The 26,746-nt window shown below is 34.7% G+C and overlaps 2 protein-coding genes across 10 annotated transcripts in view; one reads left to right on the top strand and one right to left on the bottom strand.

Annotated features, from left to right (window-relative positions):
• Positions 1–1,069: 1,069 nt before the first annotated feature.
• PEX13 (peroxisomal biogenesis factor 13) lies at positions 1,070–19,540 on the bottom strand. Its single transcript, XM_019717460.2, has 4 exons — positions 19,407–19,540; positions 8,803–9,500; positions 5,790–5,915; positions 1,070–3,622 (listed from the first exon to the last, which is right to left on the bottom strand). The coding sequence occupies exons 1-4, from the start codon at positions 19,496–19,498 to the stop codon at positions 3,324–3,326; spliced, it is 1,215 nt and encodes a 404-aa protein (XP_019573019.2). The 5' UTR covers positions 19,499–19,540; the 3' UTR covers positions 1,070–3,323.
• Positions 19,541–19,626: 86 nt separating this feature from the next.
• The window catches only part of PUS10 (pseudouridine synthase 10), a 64,021-nt gene continuing 56,901 nt past the window's right edge, over positions 19,627–26,746 (top strand). For 2 of the 9 annotated variants that reach the window (XM_074332015.1, XM_019717447.2), the window contains exons 1-4: positions 19,783–20,112; positions 22,969–23,109; positions 25,537–25,800; positions 26,532–26,618. In XM_074332015.1, coding sequence (XP_074188116.1) covers positions 22,984–23,109; positions 25,537–25,800; positions 26,532–26,618 — 477 coding nt within the window. In that variant the 5' untranslated portion in view covers positions 19,783–20,112; positions 22,969–22,983. Of the gene's footprint in view, positions 19,755–19,780; positions 20,133–21,756; positions 21,880–22,968; positions 23,110–23,996; positions 24,230–25,536; positions 25,801–26,531; positions 26,619–26,746 lie in introns of those variants that run through there. The other 7 variants (XM_074332022.1, XM_074332017.1, XM_074332016.1 and 4 more) reach the window with 7 other exon arrangements.

The raw sequence follows: 26,746 nt of genomic DNA, 5'->3' as shown, positions 1-26,746 counted from the left end.
AAATACTATGTAGTTTTTCAAGGAAATAAATCCAAAATTTGGAAGATGGCTTGAAGAGATAAACAATAAATATGTAAGAAATGAGGAGTATGGAATTGCAGGCAGGAGATGAAGAAAAACTATTAGGGTAAAATAAAACAGAACAAAAATGTAGCTTTTCCTGACCAATGACATTGTTGTCATTAATAAAAAGTATGATCAATGACTAACTCAATTCTGAGCACCTGAGATCCTTAAAATTCGAAACAAAACACTTATTTTCCATGAGCAGAAAATACCACTAAGACTTACGCTAGATTACTTAAACAGTATTTAAAGTGGAAAACTATTCATGGGGCATAATACATTAAATACCCCATAGGATTTGTGAGTTAGCTGACTTTAAAAGAAATAGTTCATTCTCCCAAATAAGCTAAATATAAAAAAAACTATGTAACATGAAAGGACACTTCAAAACAATGCTGAAAAAACAAATTTCTTGTGCTGAATAAATATTCCACCGTGTTTTTCTAAGTTAGACTATTCTGGTATCCAGTAAAATAATTTAAAATTACATTTTTGGCAAAGTCATAAGTACAATTTTTAATTATGTATGAATCTGAAATTCTAGATGATATAAATACTTTGTGACATTTTTACAGGATTTAAGAAGTTTAAATATACATGGAAAAATTCAAACATAACTGCCATAACATCTTACCTTTGACTGTACTTTATATTTTTTAAAAGCACTCTCATGTGAGGCAGATGTAGCAGCTATCCCCAACGTTACAATGAGGAAACTAAAAAATAATGTGAGTTAAATCTTACAGAAAGTAGTAGTGGTATCCAGATTAGATTCTAGGTCTCCCAAAATCTAGGTTTGTAGTCTTATTTTTATTTAACTTACCTTCTAGATAATTTTTATATAAATGTAGGTCTAACAATTTTCTTTAAACCACAAGGAAATAGAACAGACATATTTGTTTGTAGTAAATATACACGACGATATGAAGAAAAAGACTTTTTACATATATCAATTCCAATCCTGCAAAAAGAGTTAACAGTTTATCTTTAAAAAAAAAGTCAATTGAGTTTAATGTATTTTTATTTGTCCAGTAAAAGTAACTTCACGATCTATTAAAAATAAAATTTTAACTGCATTCAACTTCTGTTCTTTTTTCCATTAACGAAAGCACAAAATAAAGGACTATATTCAAGTAAACATATAATTATGACACACTGACAGACTAAACCAAGTACCTAAATAAAATGTTAAAACATGAAAATTTATAGTCCTCTTTCTTTCTAAACTGATAAAATGTAATCAGAAAAAAATTGTAAATGAAACCTGTTTTCTTATTATAACTTGTGACTTATTATTAAATCGAAAATGTTGTGGTTTTAGTTAGTAATTTCTGTAAAGTAGTACTCCTTAAATAAGTTCCTAAAAATAACAATACTGGAGCCTTGAACATTACATTTAACCTCATCTAAAAAATTATACTAAAACTGGCATAATAAAAAAGGTTACAAAATTTCTCTTATTCCAGTCCTAAATTCCTTTTGTAGAATTTTAATAAAAAAGGAATTTTCAGACACAAATAATGTATACTCAGATAATGTATACCGCAATTTAGCATACTTAACCAAAAAATAAACACCCTAAGAAAGTGAAATTGTTTTGTTATTCATTCTGTGCTATACTCTTCTCCCTACACATCTTTAACAGCAGCCACAAATTCTATTGTAAAGATTGACCTTTTCTAATCTAGATAGCGCTGACTCAACATTTCACGTCTACTTCACCTACAGTATTCAATTCAGATATCTCAACACCAAATTTAATAATGTTTTATCAAAACTGTTTCAAGAACAAAATTTCCATAAATTACTTGATAAAAAAACAAAGCAGAACTTCTAATTGTAGAACAAAAATGGAAAATAACATACAAGAAACTTTATCTCAACTTGAAGACTAAGTAATGCCTGCATATTAAAAAATAGGCTGAAAAGGAATAAATTTTACTATCTTGTTACCTTTTTCTGCACAGGATCAATATTTGTATTTTAAATGATATGTCAGTTATTAGTCTGTCATTTCAAAAGAGAGGTTCCAAGAAGCCTTTAGTAGAGTTCTATTCTGAGTATATATTATATAAAAAGAAAAATACTAAATCAAATTCTTTATCAAATAACGATGTTTTCAACAATATCTGTAAATATTGTCTTGTACACCTGATAGTATTATTTTGTAGTATGATCAAAGCAACTATACGAATTTTCCAATTTGTGGGGAAATATTCAGTGGACTGAAATTTAACTGTATTTAAAGTCATTATTAAACGCAAAGCAAGTCAAATCGTATTATCATATGCTAAATGGCAATTCAGCATTTTATTTATAGTCTCAAGTAGTAAAAACTAAAATAAATGTATATTTTTAATGAACAACCTGCATATGGACTTTAAAAAGTAATTATACTAGAAACGGAGAATCTATGAAAAGGTTTTAAATCATTACTGCCAGAACCGATTATATCATTAAGCATAAACTCAAAGGACTTGAGTCTCGGTTGGAGAAAAAGAAAGTAAATCTTTCATATATCCTGATTCTCCAGGATGAAAACTAGTCACACTGTAAAAGGATAAAAAGTTCTTTGACCCTCATAAGAAATGGAAAGAATCTGTAAGAAAGATTATTTTTTTACTAGCAGGGAAAACTATTGGGGTTAAATATCACGCTAGAACCATTTCCTTCACAACACTTCTAGTGATCTTTTCAAGATAAACTTTAAAAAAACACAATAAAAGATAACAGTATCAATTGTTAGTAGGTAAAAACATATTATTGCCTAAAGCAAACCCAAGACTGGATGTAATACAGATCAGAAAAGCTTTATTATTCAATTTAATTAGAGTCATAAAAAAATTAGCCTTTTTGCCTATTCTTATGTTATTACTCGATTTCTGAGGATTCCAAGACAATCTAGAATTTTAAAAAGCATTAATGATCCCTGCTGCAGCAACAGTATATTCTATATATTTCATCAATCTTACTCCTTCAATAAACATAAGGTTTTAAATAAGATGAAAATGATAGCAGTCCCCATAATCTTAAAATCTAGGGGAAACAAACATCCTCGTGGTCCAATACCTTGTAAAACAAAACCAGGTCACTAGACCAACATACTAGTGTACAACTTTAAGAATTGCTAGTGGCAAAACACTTGGAATAGCCATTAATAAATGTGTTCACTGGATTACAGAATAATTTCTTTGTAAGAAGTAATTTTTAAAAAGTACTCTAAAGTACAGTTCAACTGCAGGCAAATATGAAAGATATCAAAGATCTTGTTTATCTCCACTTTTCCCAGTGGAATCAGGTACAGTTGGAACCTTACTAGTTTCAACAAAAACAGATTCAAAGGCAGCTTCCTGTTCATCCAAAGAATCAGCAGCTGTGGCTCCTTTAATTAATGTTGTGTTGGTCAAATTTTGTTGCTGCGTGGAGATTTTACTGGATTCCATTGTTTTTTTACCTCTTCTTTTACCAAGAATTTTGACATAATTAGCAGGTATAAGTCCTGTTGTTTGACCATCAAGACTAGCCAGAAGCCAACCGCGTACTTTAGGTTGCTGTTCTGAAGAAAGAAAAGACAGCCTTGTAATTATAACATACTTTGGAGATCCAGCAGAATATTGATAGTAAAATATTAAGTCAAATCTGTGTTACACTTAAGCAATAAAATATATAAACAAATAGTATATACATTTATAATCAAAATCAAATGATGATAGGCTTAACAATTCTGGTGTCCCTTCTTATAATTTATACTTTTTATTTTATACTTACTGAATATTTTTTTCAACCTTGAAGAAGATAAAGTTTATACCATCAATTGGCTCATTTATAGGGTAAGGAGATTCAGCTCTCCCAAAAGCTGAAAACTAACATCAATGTCTTTCATATTTTAAACTAGAATTTAAGAAATTAATTTCTCATTCATTCTCAGTAAGATTAGTTAGGGATAAGTATAGGACATAAATATATACCTTCACATCAGCTAGCTTTCTTTACATACTTTTGGCCAAAATATAAAATTCATTCTATGTGATTGTGATGAACAATCCTGAAGACATTGAATTTTAATTTTAATCCAAGATGGCCAAAAATGAAGACCTCTGTTATCTCTAGCTATATGACAAAAAATTAAAGGCAATAATCTAAGCTTAAAGTAGGAAAAATTACTTAATATATTCAATTTTGTGTTTTGGTATTCTCATACCTATTTTATCCAAGTCTTTAAAAAGAGGTTTAACTGTTAAGAGTTTTAGTTCAACATTGTAATTTAAGCACAATATGACATTTCAATGTTTAATATGCTATTAAAAAAGAAACACTTAAATTAACCACATGACTGATTTTGTTCTAAATGTATATACTTTACTTGAATAATAGAGGGAAGCAAAGCCAAAGTGTTAAGCGGCAGTATTAAGTGGAATAATCTGAGCTATTACATTTTTCTGAATTTTTATAATGTAATTGAAAAAAACCACACTTGATCTTCTTTATTTAGATTAATTAAAACTAATTATTTGTATCGGTATTATCTCGAAGAATAAATTTTAAAAAGGAATCATTCTTTTGAAATCCCAAATAGTAAGGTGTTATTTTCACTAGAAGAAAAACACAGACATAGTACCTAGAAGCCTAGGTTTTGTGTATGAGGGGATGAGGGGCAGAGATTTAGCAAATTTGATAAAAAATTTTCAATTATTTACACATTAAATTAATGATCTGAACATTAAAGGTATTTTTTCCTTATGTAAAGAGTGACTAAAACCAATTAAAGGCTAAAATAAAGCTTCCATTAATAGAGCACATGGAAAACATTGTACTGAAGTCAAACAAACCTAGGTTCATAGTCCAGCTCCACTACATCTTAGTTTTGTGATACTGGACAATTTACTTGGAATTCTGAGTCTTAGCTTTCTTTTGTTTAAAAGAGGGAAAAGGTAGGAACAGTATCCATTTCACAGCATTATAAGGGTTAAATAAAACATATATAGAACCTTGTACATAGTAAGTATTCTACAAATGACAGTGATTATTACTGTTATTAGTATCTGTACTAACAAAAATGTGACTTTTAGTAGCAAACCTGAATCCTCACGCACACACAAGATTTTTTTTCGTAAATCCACAAAAATTCTGATCATCGTTACTGGGGAAAGCGGAAGAAAAAGGCCATTTTGCCTGGAACCGTTAAAAACTATTAGTGACCTGGTCCAAAAATAAACCTGAGATGTATATAAATTTCAAACTGAGGTTCTTTAATACTTCATGACAGGAATTCCTAAAATATTTATATTGGAGTTTCTAAGTAAACACTATTGAAGTAAAAAAGAAACCAATACCAGCCCCAGCAGTTAGTCTGCTGGGGATACTTAGAAGATGCTAGATAATTTCTTTGGTTTGTTAGCTTTATTAAATTTAGTGTTTACCTCATGTTTTTGTGTGGGGATTAACAGAGTTTGGAATTCAAGTGTTTTGCATTTAAAAGAGATAATGCCAACAAACTCCTTCCTTATCTCAGTGAAATATTATTGGAACAACTCTATTGGGGCATTTCCTCCCCTGCCCCCCCCCCCCCCCAATTTGGAAGTTCTAAATAGACACAAAAGAGAAATCCTAGTAACTACCTGAGTTAACTAACAATGACTAATATCCTTTGTTGCAGTTTTTAATATTACATTTCCAAATTCTAAAAATTCACAGATAATTCCAATTTATTCATGTTTTGTTACCTTTGAGAGCTAAGTTTAGCATATCACCGGCACGGAAAGAAATTTCTTCTTCAGATACAGCAACAAAATCATATTCTGCTCTAGCAACTACATGGTCATCCTCACCACTTGCCCAGTTGGTGTTATCTATAAAACAAATTAAGATTATGTCAGTAAAATTTACAAAAGGAAAATGCAGATATTTCACTGGCTATGGTTTATAAGACGCATAAATTTATTTGCAGAGGAAAGTCACCCCCCAAAGTAAATTCTATAATTAAAATTATATAAAATCAACAATATGTTCACTAGGATATCTATTATGAACTTTTTCCTTTTCTACAAGCTCAAAATTCTAGCTCCCTTACTTTAAGCCAGAGGTCAACAAATGTTTTTCTCTAAAGGGTCAAATAACAAATATTTTAGGCTTTGCAGGTCATGAGGCAAATTGAAGATATTGTATAGTTACTTATATAATACATGAGAAAAAAATTTCCATAACTTTTTGACAAAACTCAAAATGTAATAGAGTTCTTATATTTATTTATTTATTTATTTATTTATTTATTTATTTTTAAATACAGGCCTACTACAGAGATGAATAGCACATTTAGGGGGTAGGATAATATTTCACTAATTGGGGTTCAAAGACAGTGTTTCCCTATGATGATCATTATCAATTGCCAATGTTCATCTGTTAATGCTCATTCATAATGAGATCTGAAGTCCTCTATCTTTGAAAGTTTTCTCAATGCAGGTAGGTACTGACAAATACTAATATCAATGAACTTATTGAGTATATTCATCCATAAGAAGAGAAATGAAGTAGAATTCTAAGTTCTTCTTTCGAATTTACCTTTAACCATGTCATTACATTCGAGATTGATCACTTCCAAATGAAGACTAAGTGGAAGTTTCTCAATTGCACAGTTCAATGAACTTTGAAACGTGGAAATTTCCTCTACACTTGCATGGAGGTCCCCAAAACGCTGTACTCTTCCCTCCTTCATCTCCTGCTACTCTCACCTTGCTCCTTTCAGAGGCCTTGCAGTTCACATGACATGCCAGGCACACAACCACTTAAATATCTTTCCACTTTTGCTGTTCCCTATGCCTCAAACGATTCCCTTGAATAGATACAGGTTTTACTCTTTATCTCCTTCAGGGAGGTTTTCCCTGGACTGGTGTAGCACTGTAACCCCACTTCCTAGCCCTGGCTATGCAACACTCTTCCCTATTTTTTTTTCTATGGCATTTATTATTACCTTCTGACTTACTACAGGTGACCCTTGCACAACACAAGGGTTAGGCGCAGTTAGAACCCCACACAGTCTGAAATCCACATATAGCTTTTGATTCTATAGTCAGCCCTTTGTGTCTGCAGATTTGATCAACTGCGAATGGAAAACAGTATTTTCCATCTGTGGTTGGGAATTCGAAAATACTGTATTTGATCTGAGGTTAGGTGAATTTGTGGATGCAAAACTTCCAGATACGAAGGGCCAACTATATTTATTGAAAAAATCTGCACATAAGTGGACTCCGAAGTTCAAACCCATGTTGTTCAAGGGTCAACTGTATATATCTTACTTACTTGCTTTTTGCTATCTTCTCCAACTAGACAGTCATAAAGATGGGGATTTTTAAATCTGTTTTATTCATTACTACATCCCTAGCTCTTAGAATTGTATCTGGCACATAGCAGGCCCCCAAAATATTTGTTGAATTAATGAATGAAATATTATTTCTCTATTAATCCAAATTTAAAGGTCTAGGACATTTTGATTCCTTTTTCCCTTTTATGCACCACATCTAGCCAGTAACTAAATCTGTTGAATCTGTTGTATTTACCCTGCTTTTCACACACCCTAGTTTAGGACTTCATCATTTCTCACCCAGTCAAATGCAAAAGCATCATAACTGATGTCCCCAATAAATATTTACTAAGTAACTGCTATGTGCCAAGAAGTTTGTTAGCTTTCAGGAATACAAAGGTAAACATACCCCAAAATTCTTTATGAATCTTACCAACCTATTTCAACCTGTTTTAACTTACACTGACCTATCTTAAACACCTGAACCACAAAACAAACCAACCACAAAACAAAAAAACCATCCTTTCCTTACTAAATGAAGATTCAGATCTCCCATTATTAGTCTCAACCTAATTTCTCAGCCTTATTTAGTATCCTTTTATTTTATACTACAGGACAGCTGCTGAACAAATCCCATACTTCCTGCCTATGAACTTTTGTTCAAGCTGTTCCATCTGCTTGATGGTCTTTTTCTCTCCTACCTAATTGATGAAATGTTACCTATCCTTCAAAAATCTAACTTAAACACCACCTATTCCTGTATACCAATGGACAAAAAAACAAAACAAAACAAACAACTTAGCGTCAGTTTTAAACGGAGATAGCACTCTGTTCCAGCTGACAGAAAAGGGGCTTAACAGTGAAACAAACCTGGTTTTGTTTCTGGTTCTACTTTATTAAAGATGTGACCTTCGGCAAGTGACTTCCCTGAACCTCCGTTTTGTCATTTGTAAAATGAAGATAATTCCTATCTCTTAGGGTTGTTGTAAGAATTAAATGAGATAAAATACACAAAATACCTGGCAGTGTCTTGCATATAAAAAAGGTTCAATAAACCTTATGTCCTCCCCAACTGTCCTATTCCTTACCCCACTCTTTCCGCCTCATTACAATTACCTGTATATGTGTCTTACCCATCTCCCCACCAATAAGTTTTAGAAAGATTATGTCCTATGTACCTTTATATCCTCCACAGCATCAAATTCAGAACCCTGTAAACAGTAGTCAGGTAACATGTACTGTTATATTGAATGAGTAATGAATAAATCAACAAGCCTGTTTTAGCTATATATTGCTCTTTCAGTTTTGAAGTTCTTAACTGACAATATAACTGGATCAAAATATTAAATACAAATAAATATAAAGAATGCTAATTTAACAAATCTGTTCTTAAATTTGAGATTGTTATGTGGTTTCTGAACCCATTCTGTTATTCTTACCTGTTATTTCATCACTGTGAGTAGATAGCAGTTTCCAGATGAGGTAATAAGGACCACCAAGGATAACAGCAAAGAATAAGAATATTGGCCAAGATTTTGCTGAGTTAGCTGCTCTGTCCTCCGCACCAAGGCAAGCCACAGTTCCTTCACTTTCCGCCCACAGGTCCTCATTCTCAGAGCCTCTTCTTAAACCTATCAACCACTGTAACCGTCTGTAAAGATACCGTATAGTCCTCACTAATGCAAAAACTGAAAAAACCTTTGTGAAGTGTATTTTTAATCGGGAAAAATGATTCACTACATCCAATACAGCCCTAAAACTGTTATAGACAGCTGAAAAGGTAGCATCCATCATCATACTGACAGAGGCAAATGCGTGCACAATACTTTCAATGGACTGAAATGCACCTCTGCTGCTTTCTTCAGCTTGCTGAACAAATCTACTAGGTGGAAGATCATCTACCCGGAGGCGGTTATAGCTTAACCCATTATATCCATAACTATAAGGGCTATAGCTTCCGTAAAACGAATTTCCATAGGCACCATATCCTGGAGAAAATGAGCTGTAAGCAGGTCTAAAAGTGTTCAGATTGCTACTTCCTGTCTGCTGTGATGGCCTTGGAAGAATAGGTGGGGGCACTCTGGTAAGTGTTGGTTGTCCAGGTCTTGTCAATAACGTAGGACCCAAATCAGCAGATCTGAAACCAAAAAAGATTCAAAATAGTAATTTAAACACACAATAGATTCAATTCAAATTAACTATTAAATACCTCCTATATCTAGTGTTATGACAGATACTCCTGAAGATGGGTTAAGAGTAAGGAGTAGTCTCTAAGATACAGTTGCTTAAAATCTCAGTGTTAAGACAAAACGTATAAAACAAAACAGCTGAATGAGCTCTGTTATTTTCTTACTTATGATGGCATTATTAGTACAATCTTCAATCTGTGGTTTCTTTTTAAGATATGTATGCATTTTCTCAGAGTTGGTTGCTAGATATTTGTCCATCCTTGCACCTAAATGACACTGTCGTAATTACTATCGTTTTTCTAACATATGTTAATATCCAATAAGTCAAGTCCTCTCACAATGTTCATCTTTAAGAGTGTCTTGGCTATTGGAACCTTTGAATTCCCATATTCATTTTAGAATCAGAGCTTGAAGTTCTATAACCCTTTCCCCCCTCAAAAATTCTATTGAGATTCTGTTTGGGATTACACTGAAGCTGAAGGTTAATCTGAGATAATTGATATCTTTATAATATTGACAGTTTCAACCCACAAATACAATATATGCTCCAGTTAGTAGTCTTTTAAAGATTTTTCTCAAAAATGGTTTTTAAAAATAATTTTATTGAGTCTCAGTAATGTTTTATAGTTTATTATATGGAGGTCTTTAGATTTATTCCTACATATTTGGATTTTTTTGGATTTTGGATTTTTTTTTTATAAGTGGTATCTTCCTAAAATTTCACTTTGTTGCAGTTACGTAGAAATAATTGATTTTTTAAAAATGTGGTCCTTGTACCCAGCAAACTTGTTTTGGATTTCCTAGAATCTAAGGATTTTGCAGTCATATCGTACGCGAATATTGATAGGTTTAGTTCTTCTTTTTCAATTTTCACACCTTTGATTATTAAGGTTTTGTACCTAGGACATGCAAGCTGCTAAGGCTACTATCAATCTATGATGTCCTTAATCTAATTTCAGGAATTGAGATGATTTGAAGCTGGGCTTCTGTTCCTGTAAGGGCCTACTTCTTTTATACTCTCATATCCAGATATATCTTTTCAAGCTCCCAACACAAGGCTTGGGTAATTTATCAACACCTCCTCTTGGAGGAACTCTGAACTCCAACCAGGCTCCAAGAGTCTGTTAAAAGTGCTATTCAACTAGCTTCTCATCATCTAAGCTGCTTCTTCTGGAACCAGCAGAAGCTTCTATGGGAAAAGTGTTTTCAAATACCATGTTCACCATTGTGGATTTCCATCTTTCCTGGATCTGGGCTCCATAAATCTTAACCTTCATATCTGCTCTATCACGTCTTCAAGCAGATGTTTTCACATTCTGCTTAGCTTTTCTACTTGTCCTCAGTAGGGTATTTTTTTCTCAATTACTTCTTTTGCCATCATCAAAAGTCCTTCTCACAATTTTTTGTCCATATTTTGTATAGTACCTTACATTTGTTTACATGTCTGCCTCTTCTCCTTCAAAAGTACAGGAGTAGTCCTTGTTTTTCCACTACCTACTATAGTGCTTAGCATATAATAAGTACCAATATAAAGACTGTGCTGGAGTCTTCCATTAGTGAATACTTAATACACATATTTCACACAGACTACTAATACAGATTATTCCCTTTATATATCTTTGTATTGTTTCATAAATTACAATGAATGTACTATTTTTAAAATTATAGGGGTTTAAAAGTACACATTTAATAAGAAAAAAATAAGAGTTTTCCTCTTACTCTTCACTGGCTTTAATGCTATTTCTGGCATACACAAGTATATTTGGTGTGCATGTACAGTACTGCTCTCTGTTACAGCCAGCAAAATACTAAACAGGCCAATGACTAAGAACAACAAAAGATGTATTCTCAGTGCTGAATGTATAAAAAGTATCCCCCACCAACTTTTTAATTTTGAAACATTTCAAGCAGAAAAAAAAACCCTTGAAAGAAAGGACACAATGAATATCCATATATTTTCCATCTAGAGTCAACAACTGCTATTGTTTTGCCACATTTCCTTCATTTTAAAAAAATTATTGAACCATTTGAAATTAACCTGTAGATTTGCTATGAGGTCGGATAATTAAGTGTGAGAATTTGTCTTAAAAAAAGGGCTACATATCTTATTGTTGAATATCACTATGGTCACCTTCAAAGTTACTCCCCTTGGGAAGCTATACACCAATGCCAGTGCCTAGTTCACCCTTCAGAGCAATTTTGGAACTCTTTTTCTAGAATGGCCATCAGAGCTGTCGTTGTATTACCCTTGATGTCCTGAATGTCATCAAAATGTCTTCCTTCCAATATTTCCTTTATCTTTGGATAAAGAAAGAAGTCATTGGGGGCCAGATCAAGTTAAATAGGGAGGGTTTTCCAATACAGTTATTTGTTTACTGGCTAAAAACTCCCTCACAGACAGGGCTGTGTGAGCTGGTGCATTGTTGTGATGCAAGAGCCATGAACTGGTGAAAAGTTCTCGTTTCCGTCTAACTTTTCAAGCAGCCTTTTCAGCACTTCCAAATAGTAAACTTGGTTGTTTGTCCCGTTGGTACAAATTCATAATGAATAATCCCTCTGATATCAAAAAAGGTTAGCAACATTGTTTTGACTCTTGATTTGCCCAATGGAACTTTTTTGGTTGTGGTGAATTGGCTGACTTCCATTGTGCGCTTCGACGCTTTGTTTCAGGGTCGTATTGGTACACCCATGTTTCATCATCAGTGATAACATAGCCCAAAACATCATCTTGCCTGTCCAGAAGGTCTTGGCAAACTTCGACTCTCCTTTGCTTTTGTTCATCAGCGAGCTGCTTCAGGACCATTTTTGCACACACTTTACTCATGCCAAGATTTTCAGTTAAGATTTCCCTGTTTCTCTATTGATGTTTACTTGGTCTGCTATGCTTCTCAGTCAGCCGACGATTTTGACACACAATTCAATGAATTTTTGCAATTTTTCATCAGTTCTGCTCATTACTGGCCGCCCTCTCTTCATCAGTGACGTGTTCTCTCCGCTCAGAAAAACATTTAATCCATTTGTACACTGCCATTTTCTTCATGGCATGATCCCTATAAACTTGGACTAACATGTCCTTCGTTCACTTCCACTCTTGCCAAGTTTAACAAGACATTTAATGTTTGTTTGTTGCTCTAATTCAAACTCAGATGTTCTCATAATGGCACACAAAAACATGCAACAATAATGAACGCCACTCAGCAAGATACCGCCACACGTCGACACGAACACAGCTGTGAGACACTGACACACCGAGGTTATGAAACCCTACTGAGCTGTTTGTGCAGTGCTGCCAATGTAAGCACAGGGTGGCAAGTTCATGAACTTAATTGTCAGACCTCAAACATTAATTCTAAATACCTCAGTGTGCATTTCCTAAGAACAAAGATATTTCATACAAAACCATAATATCATTTTTCCATTTTTGAACATTAACAATTCCATATCATTTATTAACCAATTGATAGTCAAAACATATCCATTACTCTCAAATATCTTTATTTAAACAGTTTTATTGAGATAAAATTTACATACCATAAAATGTACTAATTTAAAGTTTAAAATTAAATGGTTTTGTATATTCCACAGAGGTGTACAACTATTGTCATATGTAATTCCAGAACATTTTCATCACCCCAAAAAGAAATCCCATATCCATTAGCAGTCACCCCCCATTTCCTGCTCTATCCCTAGTCCTAGGCAACTACTAATCTACTTTGTCTCTATAGGTTTGTCTATTCTGGACATTTCATATGTAGTCAATTCTTGTTATTTGCTATAGTTATAATCTATAAAGTTGCTGCAAACATTGAATTAGCAAATATGGAATCATTGCTCCTGGAGGAAACAATGCTCCTTGGAAATAGTAGACAGCACTTCAGCACTATGTTTAGGGGCCATTTTAAAACAGAAAATCACCAACAAAAATCCAAAAAAATGTGGCACTAAACAGACTGTAAAAAGTACCCGTTTATATTATGAGATAAGAAGGCAGAGTACTGCATTGTCAACCTCAGCTGAGAGATGATTCAGATCTTTTGCGACTCTACACACATCTGCAAATGATCATGAAAGTGCAACGAGTAATGGTTTTGGCGTTACACATAAATTTTAATGAGTAGGAGAATTTGCAAATACAGAATTCATAAATACTGAAGTTCTACTGTAAATGGAGTCATACAATATGTAGTATTTTGTGATTGGCTTCTTTCACTCAGCATAATGTTTTGAAGGTTCATCCATATTATAGCATGTGTCAGCACTTCATTCCTTTTTATTGCCGAATTATATTTATCCATACATGAGTCCATGGACATTTGGGTTGTTTCCACTTTTTGGCTATTATGACTAAAGCTGTTATGAACACTTATGTACAAGTTTTCGTGTAGACATATGCTTTTATATCTCCTGAGTATATCTATCCATGAGTGGAATTGCTGGGTCATACGGTAACTCTATGTTTAACCTGTGGAACTGCCAGATTGTTTTCCAAAACAAGTGTACCATTTTACATTCCTATTAGCACTGCATAAAGTTCCAATTTCTCCACATCTTTGCCAACATTGTTATTGATTATATCCCTTTTTAAAAAATTATATCCATTCTAGTGGATGTGAAGTGGTACCTCACTGTAGTTTTGATTTGCATTTTCTGGATGGTTGACAATGTTGGATTATCTTTTCATGAGCTTATTGGCCAGTTTCAAATCTTTTCTGGAGAAATGTCTATTCAGATACTTTGCCCATTTACAATATTAGGTGACTTGCCTTTTTATCACTGAATTATAAGAGTCAAAATGTCTTTTAGGTTTTATTTTTGTTTTTTTAACAAAAATTCAATTAAGGCTCACACATTGCATTTGGTTGTTTGTCTTCTTTTCTCTTTCAAACTAGAACAATCCCGTTTTTTGAAATGTCCTTGACTTTTTGAAGAGTCTAGCCGATTTTCCTCTAGAATGCCCCACATTCTGGATCTGTGTTTCCCCAAAATGTTGTTTAAATGTATCTCTATCCTCTGTATTTCCAGTTAAATTAAAGACTGCATCTAAAGGTTTGATTAGAAACAGGTGAACATTTTTGGCAAGAATAATTTATGGGTGATGTTGTTTTCTTTATATTGTATCATATAAAAAAAAAGAACAAAATTTTAAAAAGAGTCAGTGTACTACCACATAGTGTAGTATACTCAGGTTTTGATAAAGCAACTAGCTTTAAAGTAGGAGCAATGATAGATAAAACAAAGAGAACAAACAGGCATATCTAGATTTATAGAACAGAAATGAAACAGAAATAAAAAATGATGGGGGGTGGACGGGAAACCTATGGACCTACTCAATTCTGGGTCTAGAATCAGGCAGTGACAGACAGAGCTTACTTAGGATTCCAGGAAATAACAAAAACAAAGTGTTCCACTTAATGAAACTAGTTCACTGCTTGAGGCTGGGGGCTGGAAAATGCTACTTTGGCTCTGAAAAAGAGATTATAAAATGTGCTTACAATAGTTTAGGATTTTTAGAAAAGTTACAAAACTAAGAATGGGGGAGGACTCTGATAAAGTCGCAAGCCCAGGAAACGAAACAAGTTAACTAGTGACTCGGTGACTTAAATCTTTGATATCCTTAATCTAAAACACCATTTTTACACCTATTCTTACTTGGGGGGGGGTGAGTGCTGGTAGCGGTAACAGGAAACCTACCAAATAGAGGTGAATGTAGAAGGGAAAGGAGAGAAAACAGAACTCAAAAATTCCTACTCAAAATGAACATATAAAAAAATGCCGCACACATGGAAGAAAAACACTAACAAAGCTAACAAAAATCAACAATGAACATGAAAACTCATTCAAGGAAAAACTAATTTTACATAACAGCTCAACAAAGATTCTAAATAAGTTTAAAATGGACAAAGAGGTAAAGAACCAATAACATCCTTGAAATAAAAATTGAAATGAAATAAAAACATGTGAATATGAAAAGAACTTCATTACTAATCAGACATGATGCCCACAGCCACAGGGGTTATTTTGCAACTATGAGACAAGAAGAAAATTAGTTGTTATACACACTAAGGAACAGAGTGGAAACATAGAACTTGGGGAATTCCAGTTCAAGTAATGGCATTTTAGGTAATCAACTAACTCTCACACTGAAAACAGCTAGAAAAGCTAGAAAAAATATAAAATTATCTATTTAAAGCATGAGAGAACAAGGCACTGAGGAATTATGGAGCCAAGAACCAGGAAAAGGAGGAAACACAGAGAACCCATTTTGAGATGTTTCTCAAGGGACAATGGACAATTCTGGAAGAGATGGCTGACAAGATAAGAAGCTGACCAGAACTTTTAATAGACTCCTTGGGCTAAGGAGACAAAAACTAGAGTTCAGAACCACCAATGAGGAGGGTCAAGGTAATCCCCACACTTCAGACTGGGACCTTAAAGGGCTACATTGAGGAGTTAAGGGTGAGGTTTACAGGAAATAGACGAGCCTGGGTAGGAACCAAACCCACAGTTTCAAGTCAGCTCAATTCTTGATTGCGTTCAAATGATCCTAGATTGCTACCGTGTTTCCCCGAAAATAAGACCTAGCTGGACCATCAGCTCTAATGCACCTTTTGGAGCAAAAATTACTATAAGACCAGGTCTTATAGTAAAATAAGTGAAATAAGTAAAATTAATTTTTGCTCCAAAAGGTGCATTAGAGCCGATGGTCCAGCTAGGTCTTATTTCGGGGAAACAGGGTAGTGGCCCAAGGTGCGTGTCAAAAGTACTAAAACTCTCTGGAGGAAGATACCCTCCTCAGTCTCAAATTGTCTTAAATTGTCTATATACAATGTCCAGCTCTTATTAAAAATAATTGGGCCTATATGATGACAAAACTACATGTTAAAAAAAAAGAGCAACATCAGATAATACAAAGACATCCAGAAAGGATCTAGATAATGGAGTTATTAGGCACAAACTTTAAACAACTATGATCAATATATTCAAGGAAAAAAGACAAGCTTGAGAGTTTTCAGCAGAGAATAGAAATTATAAAGCAGAACCAAATGGAAATTCTAAAACTAAAAAAATACCTGAAACCATGAACTCAATGAATGGTTAACACCAGATGAGATAGACTGAAGGAAAAATATCAGTGAACTAAAAGAGAGTTCAGAAGAAAATACCCAGAATGGAGCATGAGTAACAAAAACACACAAACAAAAAAAGTGCCAGATACAGATGTACAGTGAATATATGTGATTGTATTCAAAGAAGTGAAATGATGGGCAGAAGCAATATTTAAAGAGATAATGTCTCAGAGACTTTTCTGAAACTAATGAAAGACATCAAGTCAGATTCAAGAATCTCTATGAATCCCACCAACACCCCCCCCCAAAAAAAAAACAACAGCGCAAAGAAACCAGTGAGGTTTAACAAAGTGTAACTCCTGAAAACTAAAAACAAAGAGAAAATCTTGAAAGCAGCCAGAGGAAAAAAAGATTCCTTTTGAAGGAGTAAGAATAAGACTGAGATGACCAAAACTGTTAGAAAGCTGACAGGGAAGGAAAAAAAAAAAAAAAGGAAGCCATGAAAAATGTAGGCCCTTTGATGACAATGTTGAATTAACAGATCGCATCACTTCTTGTTAATTAAACAATAAATGTCTTAATAGTTCACAGCATAGCAAATCATAAATTGTTACTTGTAGAAGAAACTATTCTTGATCTAATGTTTAACAGCAGTTTCAGAAGAGATGTGAAAGAATAGTGCTCAAATAATACTTAGAGATATAAATGGTAAGAATTTTCCTGAATTAAAGAAAGGTATGTATCCTCGGGCTGAACACTGGGGTACTGAGCATGAATACTGCAGCTACTCAGCAGGAGGGAAAAAATATAAATGTGTAGACGAGGCTGACAACTTAAGTTCACGAACTCATCCTAGAAAAAGTGCTGCATACCTCATTGCTGAATACCACTACAGTCACCTTCGAAGTACTCCCCTTGGGAAGGTTTGCACTGATGCCAGCACCTAGTCCACCCTTCAAAGCAACTTTGGAACGCTTTTTCTGGAATGGCCATCAGAGCTGTTGTCGTATTCCCCTTGATGTCCTGAATGTCATCAAAATGTCTTCCTTCCAATATTTCCTTTATCTTTGGGTAAAGAAAGAAGTCACTGGGGGCCAGATCAGGTGAGTAGGGAGGGTGTTCCAATACAGTGATTTGTTTACTGGCTAAAAACTCCCTCACAGACAGTGCCCTGTGAGCTGGTGCACTGTCATGATGCAAGAACCATGAATTGTTGGCGAAAAGTTCAGGTCATGTAACTCTTTCACAAAGCCTTTTCAGCACTGCCAAATAGTAAACTTGGTTAACTGTTTGTCCAGTTGGTACAAATTCATAATGAATAATCCCTCTGATATCAGAAAAGGTTAGCAACTTCATTGCAACAAATTCGTGAACTTAATTGTCAGACTTTGTATATACTTTTAATATAGTCATATATACCATGTTTCCCCCAAAATAAGACTGGCTCGGTATTACTTTCCGGGAAACACAGTACATAAAATGTACATACAAACCTAAGCACTAAAATACAAAGTATAAAAACTGTTGGGTATCCTAAACACCAAATAGGTGCAGTAGTTACTGCAGGAAAGAGGAATGAGAGAGTTTATCTGTTTCTTTAATTTTTTTAAAATCTGAGGCAAATCTGGCAAAATGTTATTTCTTAAAGGTTGGAGTGAATGCACATGTATTCATCATCTTACTCTCTATCGGTCTCTATGCATTTAAAATAATTCACAATGAAAAACAGTGGGGAAATGGTTCATTTTACATAAACAGAAATTTAACAAATGCAAAAATAAAACCTCTCTCTCCCAAAGAGCTGTCTAGATTTTTTTAGTAAGTCAAATCACTTATAAAAAAGGTAGTACAAAGTGTCACCACAGCTTAACCGCATAATTAAAGCTTATTAGTTGCTAAGTATTTATTATTATTAAATTAAGTAGCTGTTGTGTTCAAGCATCTTAGCGTTTAAATAAAAGATTGCAACATTTTGGAACAGAGCAGAAATACATTCCATTATGTTAGGGATATTTGTATGTTAGGTGTTGTGACATTCGAGTCTAATCATCTGAATTAAGATGTCCAGATCCACCCAACGCAAAACACAGAAGGCTGTGAAACTCTTTTCTTTATCCTGTTCCAATTTTTGAGTTGTAGATCTATTTAATACTGACTAAAAGCAAACAAAAAACACAGGCCTTGGAAAAATCACACACTATTTTACACACTGAGGCCATCCAAAAGCCTCAGATTTAGAACTCCCGCTTTAAAGTTGCTTCTCAAAATCTCTGCCCGAAACGTTGCTGAGTTATGCTGGAAAGGAACGCAAAGTGTAGTGGCTTAGGTTCCAGCTGCGTAAAAGTGACCTTTTCGGCTTTCACCAGCTCACAGAGTAAAAGCTTTAGAGAGACGGTTCTCCCCCTCGAGCTGGAACTAGGCAGACGCCACTCTCCTGCTACAGATCAAGAGTCTAACGCTTTAAAAGGGGGTCCAGCGGCACCGTCAAGGTGTCACGCAAACAGAAAGGGGTAGGAAGCCGCCCTCTTTCTTCCAAGCACTGGGATCCAGAGAGACACCCGGGAGCTCCCAGAAGAACGTCGCTACCGAGAGAAGTCGGGTCAGAAACTGCTGTCAGACACCGAAATTCTCCTCTTAGGCCGCCCCGGGCCCCACCTCTACCCCGCAAGGTTGGGGGCTGGTAGAGAGGGGGAGGGGAAACCTGGCCCCAACAACGGCCTCAACCGCCTCCAGCCAATTCCCCGCACCGGCCCACCAAATTCGCGGCCCGAAGTATCCCACACTTACTGGAAATTGGGGCCGGGTCCTGGTCCCGGCCCGGCCCCCGGAATTCGGCGGATCTCCCAGGGCTTCGGGGGAGGCGGCGGCTGGGACGCCATCTCCTCCGCCTCCTTTCGGCTGCCGCTGGGAGTTTGGACTCTCCAGGCCTGAGTGCACCAGCACCTCGCGCACCAGGCACAATGGGCAGAACACCGAGCCTTCTACCCGGCCCACACCAGCAGTCAATACTTGGCTGTGGTGTTTTGCCAGCTAGGACCAGAGGACAGGAGGATGTCACTAATTCGTGGGGGGTAGGGCGGGGGAATGCTCTCATTTGCCCTAGAAAGAATTTCTATTCTAAACTTCACCGATAAGGTAAGGGTTCATCGATATTTCGGGCAGCCGCTACAATGTCTTAGACAGCGGAGTCTCTCGGAGGCTTCTCTGCGACTTGTCTTGTTTAGGCCCGGAATTGCGTTCCAGGCACCCCTACACCCGCGGGAGAGGCGGGGTGTGTGGCAGCAGGCCAGGCGGTTTTACTGGTATTTCTGCTACCAAGCAGGGGACAGTTCACTCAGTCCTCCCGAAAGGGGGCTGGTACTTTCGTTTCTAAAGTTCTCGTTTCCTCGGGGAACACAATTTCTAGCGCAATAGGTGCGTTGTCTTTAGTCTTCCCCGTTCCCTATGAGGACCGTAAAGGGTTAAATCTCAGGCTCCGGCGTCGTGGGAGAAGGTGAGGCAGGGAGGTCTGAGGTGAGGGGCTGCGGACTGGGTGCAGGAGAGGTGTGGATGGAGGGGATCGTTTTCTTCCTGCGTGGAGGATCTTTGTTAGCAAGGATGACTGAGTGGGAAGTTTTTTGAACTTGACCGAAGCGGGGGGAAGGTCTTGCCTGGCTAAAAAAAGAGAGTCGAGGTTAGATCTTGGATGAATTTCCGGGAGTTTAGAGTAGATTCCACAGCTAAGTGCATGCGTAGCGAAATGGAGTTGTCAGCGCCTCCTTCTTTGGAAATCCACACCCCACCCCACCCCCACGAGACGAATGACACCCTTCAGTATGGAATGAGTTTTAAAATATCACGGGAAGTGAGCCAGCCTGGTTGTTTTGGTGGTTTTTCACATGCCTTGCTCCTTCCCTATTTGCAATGAATTGTTTCTGTAATATTCCGAGAGGTGAAAAAAAAGTTCATCCTTTCCTCCAGTAATCCAGAGTCTGGGCTAGTTATTATTGGTTTTGGAGAAAGGACTCTGTCCCATTGGGGATCTTGACACATGGGAGGAAGTTTTGTTGCAATGACTGGTTCCATTTCCTTCTGTAAAACAAACACGTAAACAGAAAGCAAAAAATCTTAAAGGCAACCAACAATGGGATGCATTTCTCAGGGCTTGCTTTCAAAGATAATAAACATATGGAACAACTGATTTCTGATGTCTTTATGAAATCCTATCATTTCAGTGCTGTACATTAAGATGAAACAACCAAATTTAAGGCATGGCGTGTTTCCTCCTTTCAGTGTTAACGTTCTTGTGAAGCCGCTAGATTGTTGCTAAGTGAAAGTGTTCTTGAGAGGTTTGTTAAGTCCATTCAATTAATAACACATACACACTCAATAGTGTTTTTGTTGTTGTTTTGTTTTGTTTAAGACCTCTTCAAATTACTCAGGACGGGAGGTTTCCTAATTCTCAAAAGGTGTGGGAATTTCTCAGAGCAAAGAGATTGTAATGTATCATACCTTGCATGATAGCTTTATTCTAGTGAACCTATTGGAGAAATAAACATTGTCTTTAAGCCGAAGGAAAGAAAGTATACATTTTAATAAAACTATTTAACTTCAGTCCCCAGGGAAATCATTGATACAAACTGTCTTTTTAAGCACTTACTCATCCCTTTATTTATTGGGGAGGAGGGTTTATTTGTTTCTCTTTCTGAGTTAAAGGTTAATTTTGAATTAAATGAAATCCTCGACTGTAACCAATGGAAAGGAGTAAAGATAAAATAAAGGGTGAAACAGAAACAGTTTGTCTGTGAGGGGAGTGCAGTGAGGGATACACTTTAAAGGCTGATAATCAGCTCCTCACAGAATCTCAACCCTTTCTCAGCATCAAACTAGCAGATTAAAAGGACTGGGAAAGGATTCAGATCACTTGTCAAAAATAATGACCACACAGAGTTCATCATGTAGAGTGTTCTCCGAATATTGTGTACTTTCATGAAAATTTCCTGGAGCCCAGATTTACTTACACAACCCTAAATTAGTGTTTCCCAGTCTGGTGTGTCCTAATTTTCTTCTCTTCCTCTCCCTGCCAACTCACATATTCCTCTGAATTAGAACCCAGCGAGAGGCAATCTGTTTGTTGTTGTTGTTTGTTTTTTTGTAGTCCTGGCTGCTGAACTGTTTTTTATGGTGAAGAGTTTTATAGAATTATATACCTGTCTTCCTCATTATTTTGTGTCAAGGATCTACTCTTGATAAGTGGCCACAAACATTTAGAAACTTGCAAGTAAGTAGTGGGTTTTAAAGGGCTGAAAAACACAAATTCTTAGAATCACATTTTCATAGTAAGCAGTTAATAAGAACTTCACCCTCCCACAAATTTTAAGCAAGTTCATTTGAATTAATGAAACTGCACAAATTAAAAGGTACCACTGTCTTGTATCAATGTGACCACAGTAAACCATACCACATTACCATGCAATCATTGTTTTACAAAACATTGCTAGTTCCTCATTGTAAAGTAATGTGGACTGCTTCATTAATCAGAAGAACATCTATTTTTGCCAAACAGACTGATTAGGTAATTTAATTTTTAGTACCACTCCTTCCTGGCAACAAGAAAGTTACATTGGATTCCCTCTTCTCTATGTAGTATTTGTTTCTAAGGGAGTTTATTTTTTAAAAAAGTTGCAAAAAGTAGCAACTTGTTTCAGATAACAATTACTCTTAAATATTTTGTGTTTAATTTGTCTTTGTTGGAGGTTTTACTTGTGTGTGAAAGAAGATTTGTCTCATTTTGCTGGTGGTTGTCATTTAGTTATTTCATCAAAGTAAAATTGACATTTTTGGATCTACTGATCAATTTGTTTTAAATACTTGACTGCTTGGCTATCATGAGGGTTAGTCAAGTATTATATAATATAGATTTATGTGATTTTTTTTCTAGCAAACTCATTTTTCATTAATAATAGGAAAAGTTTATTGAATTTACTATTCTGTGTTCTCAAAAATACTAAATGGAAATAAAAAGCAAATTTTTACTCTGTACTCTTGTTTTCATTACCCATGTCAGAGAAAACCATTCTTTATTATTTTATTTTTATTTCTTTTGATTGATTTAGTTATATTGATGTACTTTATCATAATCCAGAATGCTAACCTAAATTCCTTGACAATTAGAAACTTTTACCTGATTCATCTAATTTCCTTCACGCTTATGTTTCAATATGCACATAATGAAAGGGACATTATTGGAAAGTATGAAATAGTGTTTTTCAAATAAGAGCTAGTTTTTATCCCTAAAGGTGATAGCATATTTATTTGTGAAGTAAAACACGAAAGATGATCATTAGCTTTACTTTTTATTTCTTTCTAGTTATAATTATTCAATATGTTCCCGCTGACTGAGGAAAACAAGCATGTGGCCCAGTTGTTGCTCAGTACTGGTACATGTCCAAGATGTATCTTCAGATTCTGTGGTGTGGATTTTCCTGCACCTTACAAACTTTCCTATGAGGTATTTTCATTTTTTTTAAGTTAAGAAAGGTTTTCTATTTTTAAATGAATACCTGTACATTAGAAGGCAAATATCTATCCATAACTTCATTAAATTTAAAAAACTATAATAATTACTGATAATGTTGATTTTGGAATTTCCATTACCATAAAATGTAAGTTCTTTCTTAAGTGATTGTATCTAGCGTTTAATATAGTCTGATCTTTGTGGAGCAATTCTCTGGTGTGTTTACTGTTTGTATAGACCTTTCCTAAAGAGTATCTAGACAGAATATCACAAAATAGTGCTTCTCACCAGATATTAGTGAGATGTAACAGACGGGGGTGATAGTCCTGAGATCTTCTATTAAGTGGAAGCATTGTGGATTTGGTTGCCTTTGTTTCTTTTTCTGTTTTCTATATTATCATTTTACTTACAGAGGCATTTGCAATCCTCTAGAAGTAAATATTATCAAAATCATTATTTACTGCTATTAATAACAACAAAAGTAATATACAGAGATCTTTAACATTTATGGTAAAATACAGAGAGCGTTGACATTTAATAGAATAATTCCACATAAAATATGTAATATATTTGATCCTAATAGTGATGTTTTTTTAGAGGCAGATAGTAATTATATACATATATATATATATATATATATATATATATACACACACACATATATAGCTGTATAAACATGAACACACAGTTTCTTATAATTTTTAAAAATTGCCCAGGAGTTAGCAACAGTAGTCGTTTTTCCTATGTATTAGTTGTTTCTATTATTTTGGAAATAATAATTATATCTAATATTCTTATAGCATTATTATATGTCAACCTCTCATATAATCCTCATAGTGATCTATTAGGTAAGTACATACTATGATTGTCTCTATTTTCAGATGAAGAAACTGAGGCACAGAGAGGTTAAGCAACCTGCCCAAAGTTACACAGCTATTAAGTGAGCAAGCTAGGATATGAACTGTCTGTCTGAATCCAAAGCCTAGAATTTGGAGCTAGAAGACACGGATTTGAATCCCAGTCTCATCACTTTCCATCTTCAGTTTTCTCCTCTGTAAATGGGAATGATGATAACATCCACCTCACAGGATTTTAAGGGACAATGTCTAATAAAGTATGTGAAAACACTTTGAAAACTGGAAATAGTACATATGCTATGATGATTAATATATATGTGTATATTCATGTATACACACTATGACCATAAAATAATAAGACTGGTTTCATGTAACTGTCCTTACACGTTTTTTCAGACACATAATCTATTATTCTATACATGGTGTAATATTTAAAATGTATATTATATAAAGAGACTTAGTGTTACCAATTTTTGTTTGTATCATTTTATATAAATAAACCTGAAAATATCTGAAGACAATTTTCTTGGTAAATGTACTTGAATTTTGATCTGTTCTATTCATATAACTATATGTGTACACATACATATATGTATATATACTGTTATACTGACATAATAGATCTAAACATACGCGTATTTGTGTAGGTCATAATATACCTGTCTGTATGTATATCTGAGTATTTCTCTGTTAAACATAAAAAAGGAGAGCTGAAATGAATTAAATTTGAGTGAAAGATTTTTCCTTTTAGAATCAGTAAATTGTAATCTCAGTGAATTTCAAAAGGATATTTATTCAACAACTGAATAATAAAGCCTGTTTAATTTAGACAAAGTAGAGGAAAAGTCCTCTGAGCATTTGGATGAGTGGAATGTCTGCAATATGAGAATGGTTTCAAAGGAATGCCACTTGTAACATTTTGACAGAAATCAGGCAAAGGAGAATGTAATAGAGGGTTTCTTTCAATTAATGCATATAAATGGCTCATAATTATGGTGCCAAATTTCAGCGTTGCAGCATCTGTTTACCTTTGTTTAGTAAATTTGTCTTGAAATTATTTTTACTTGATAGACTTCTAATCTTTGTCCAATTTTTCACATTTCACATTAAATAAATATTGTGCATATGAGGTTTTAGTAATTGTGAGATTAATAACCTAGCAATAATGTAAATTAAATTTGTATTTCTATTTGTTAATAACTAGAATGGAAGTTTTTTGTTGTTGTTGTTTTTAACTGAAATTAGCAAGTGAATGACCCCACAAGAGAACCACAAACCTAATTAATAAATTTCTTAATGGAGTCTCTCTGCCTCAGATTTAGGATGGTAGCTTCACTGATATATGAAACTCTTTTGCAAAAACATTCACACATTTATTATAGGAGTTAGGTAATTCTCTTTTAAATTCCCTGGAAAACCAATGCTAGCTAATAAAATTAATTCATTGCTCCAGATGATACAAATCAACATTGTGTAAATCTGTGATATATCATAATTTTGACTCCTGTTTTCTTGCTTCATGTTACCCTAAGGGTTATTACTTTTTTTAAAATTAACTTTCCAGGAGTTGCTCGGTGAACTACAGAAATTTCTGGAAACTGAAAAAGATGAATTAATTTTGGAAGTTCCAAACCCACCTTCCAAGAAAATTCGACTCCAAGAACTAGAAGTTGGGATTGATGGGATTGATAATCTGAGTCAAAATGGAGAGGGAAGGGTCTCTGTTATTGAAGATGGAAGCACTGCTTCCAAGAACTCAAATTTAAATGTATGCAATGTATGCCTAGGAATTCTTCAAGAATTCTGTGAAAAAGAGTTCATTAAAAAGGTAAATAATCTGTTTTTGTTGTTATATGTGCAATTATGTAGAGATTTTCAGTCTCAAGGCCTAGAATTCTTGTATCTAAAGGAACAATGCCATTTATTTCAACTTTTTCACGCTAGTGGGTCATTAAAACATTTTCTTAATTTAAAAAAAAAGCCTCTTTATCTCATATTACCTTTTTAGTCAATGTGATATCTGAAAATTAATGATATATGTATCCATCCATCATGACTATTTCTGTCATGAGTGCCACTCAATTGAAAAATATAGCAGTTTTCCTGTTGCTATTTTACACAGTAAGGAGTTAAAGTTCTTTCTTAATTGTACCTACTAGTGTCTATAAAATATAAGTGTTACAGCCTGTGGAAGGTATATGATTGAATATGGGATGCCTTTTATTTCCAGGTGTCAAGAGTGCCATATTTGGCTTTATTTTGTTTAAAATCTTTTTTAAATCATGGGATAACCTAATAGAAAACTATTTTGACATTCAACAGATTGTTCTGCAGGTGAATCCTGGATGTTTTGAGGTCAGTCTTCAGGGTCATAGTTAGCAAATAATTCAAGATGTTAGTGAGAATTCCCTACTCAAAGGTGAAAGTTTGGAAGTTTTGCAGTGTCATCTGAGCCAAAAATTTATGTTATGAAAATTAATGAAATTTTTAGCCATTTCCTGGAATTTATGTAATACTTTTTTATGTAATAAAAATAATTTTTATGTAACACTATTTTAGGTGTGCCAAAAGGTTGAGGCCTCTGGATTTGAATTCACCAACTTGGTATTTTCAGTCTCCTTTCCACCACAGCTATCTGTAAGAGAGGTAAGGTCTTTACCCCCATAAAACTACGTGTGAAGTACAAGCTTAGTTTCTCAAAAAATAGCAATGTAGAAAAATTCCTCACCATATTATGTTTTTCACATTTTGTGTACTTATTGAGTAATTGAAAA

Source organism: Rhinolophus sinicus, linkage group LG05, assembly GCF_036562045.2.
Source record: "Rhinolophus sinicus isolate RSC01 linkage group LG05, ASM3656204v1, whole genome shotgun sequence".
NCBI lineage: Eukaryota > Metazoa > Chordata > Mammalia > Chiroptera > Rhinolophidae > Rhinolophus > Rhinolophus sinicus.
The sequence above is the reverse complement of the archived record's forward strand: the minus strand, read 5'-3'. Positions and strand labels throughout refer to the sequence as shown.

Coding starts and splice junctions, on each gene's coding strand:
- PEX13 (XM_019717460.2), bottom strand. CDS start 19,498: ATGGCGTCCCAGCCGCCGCCTCCCCCGAAGCCCTGGGAGATCCGCCGA. Junction 9,501..19,406: donor GGACCCGGCCCCAATTTCCA/GTAAGTGTGGGA, acceptor TTTTGGTTTCAG/ATCTGCTGATTTGGGTCCTA. Junction 5,916..8,802: donor TCACAGTGATGAAATAACAG/GTAAGAATAACA, acceptor TTTGTTTTATAG/ATAACACCAACTGGGCAAGT.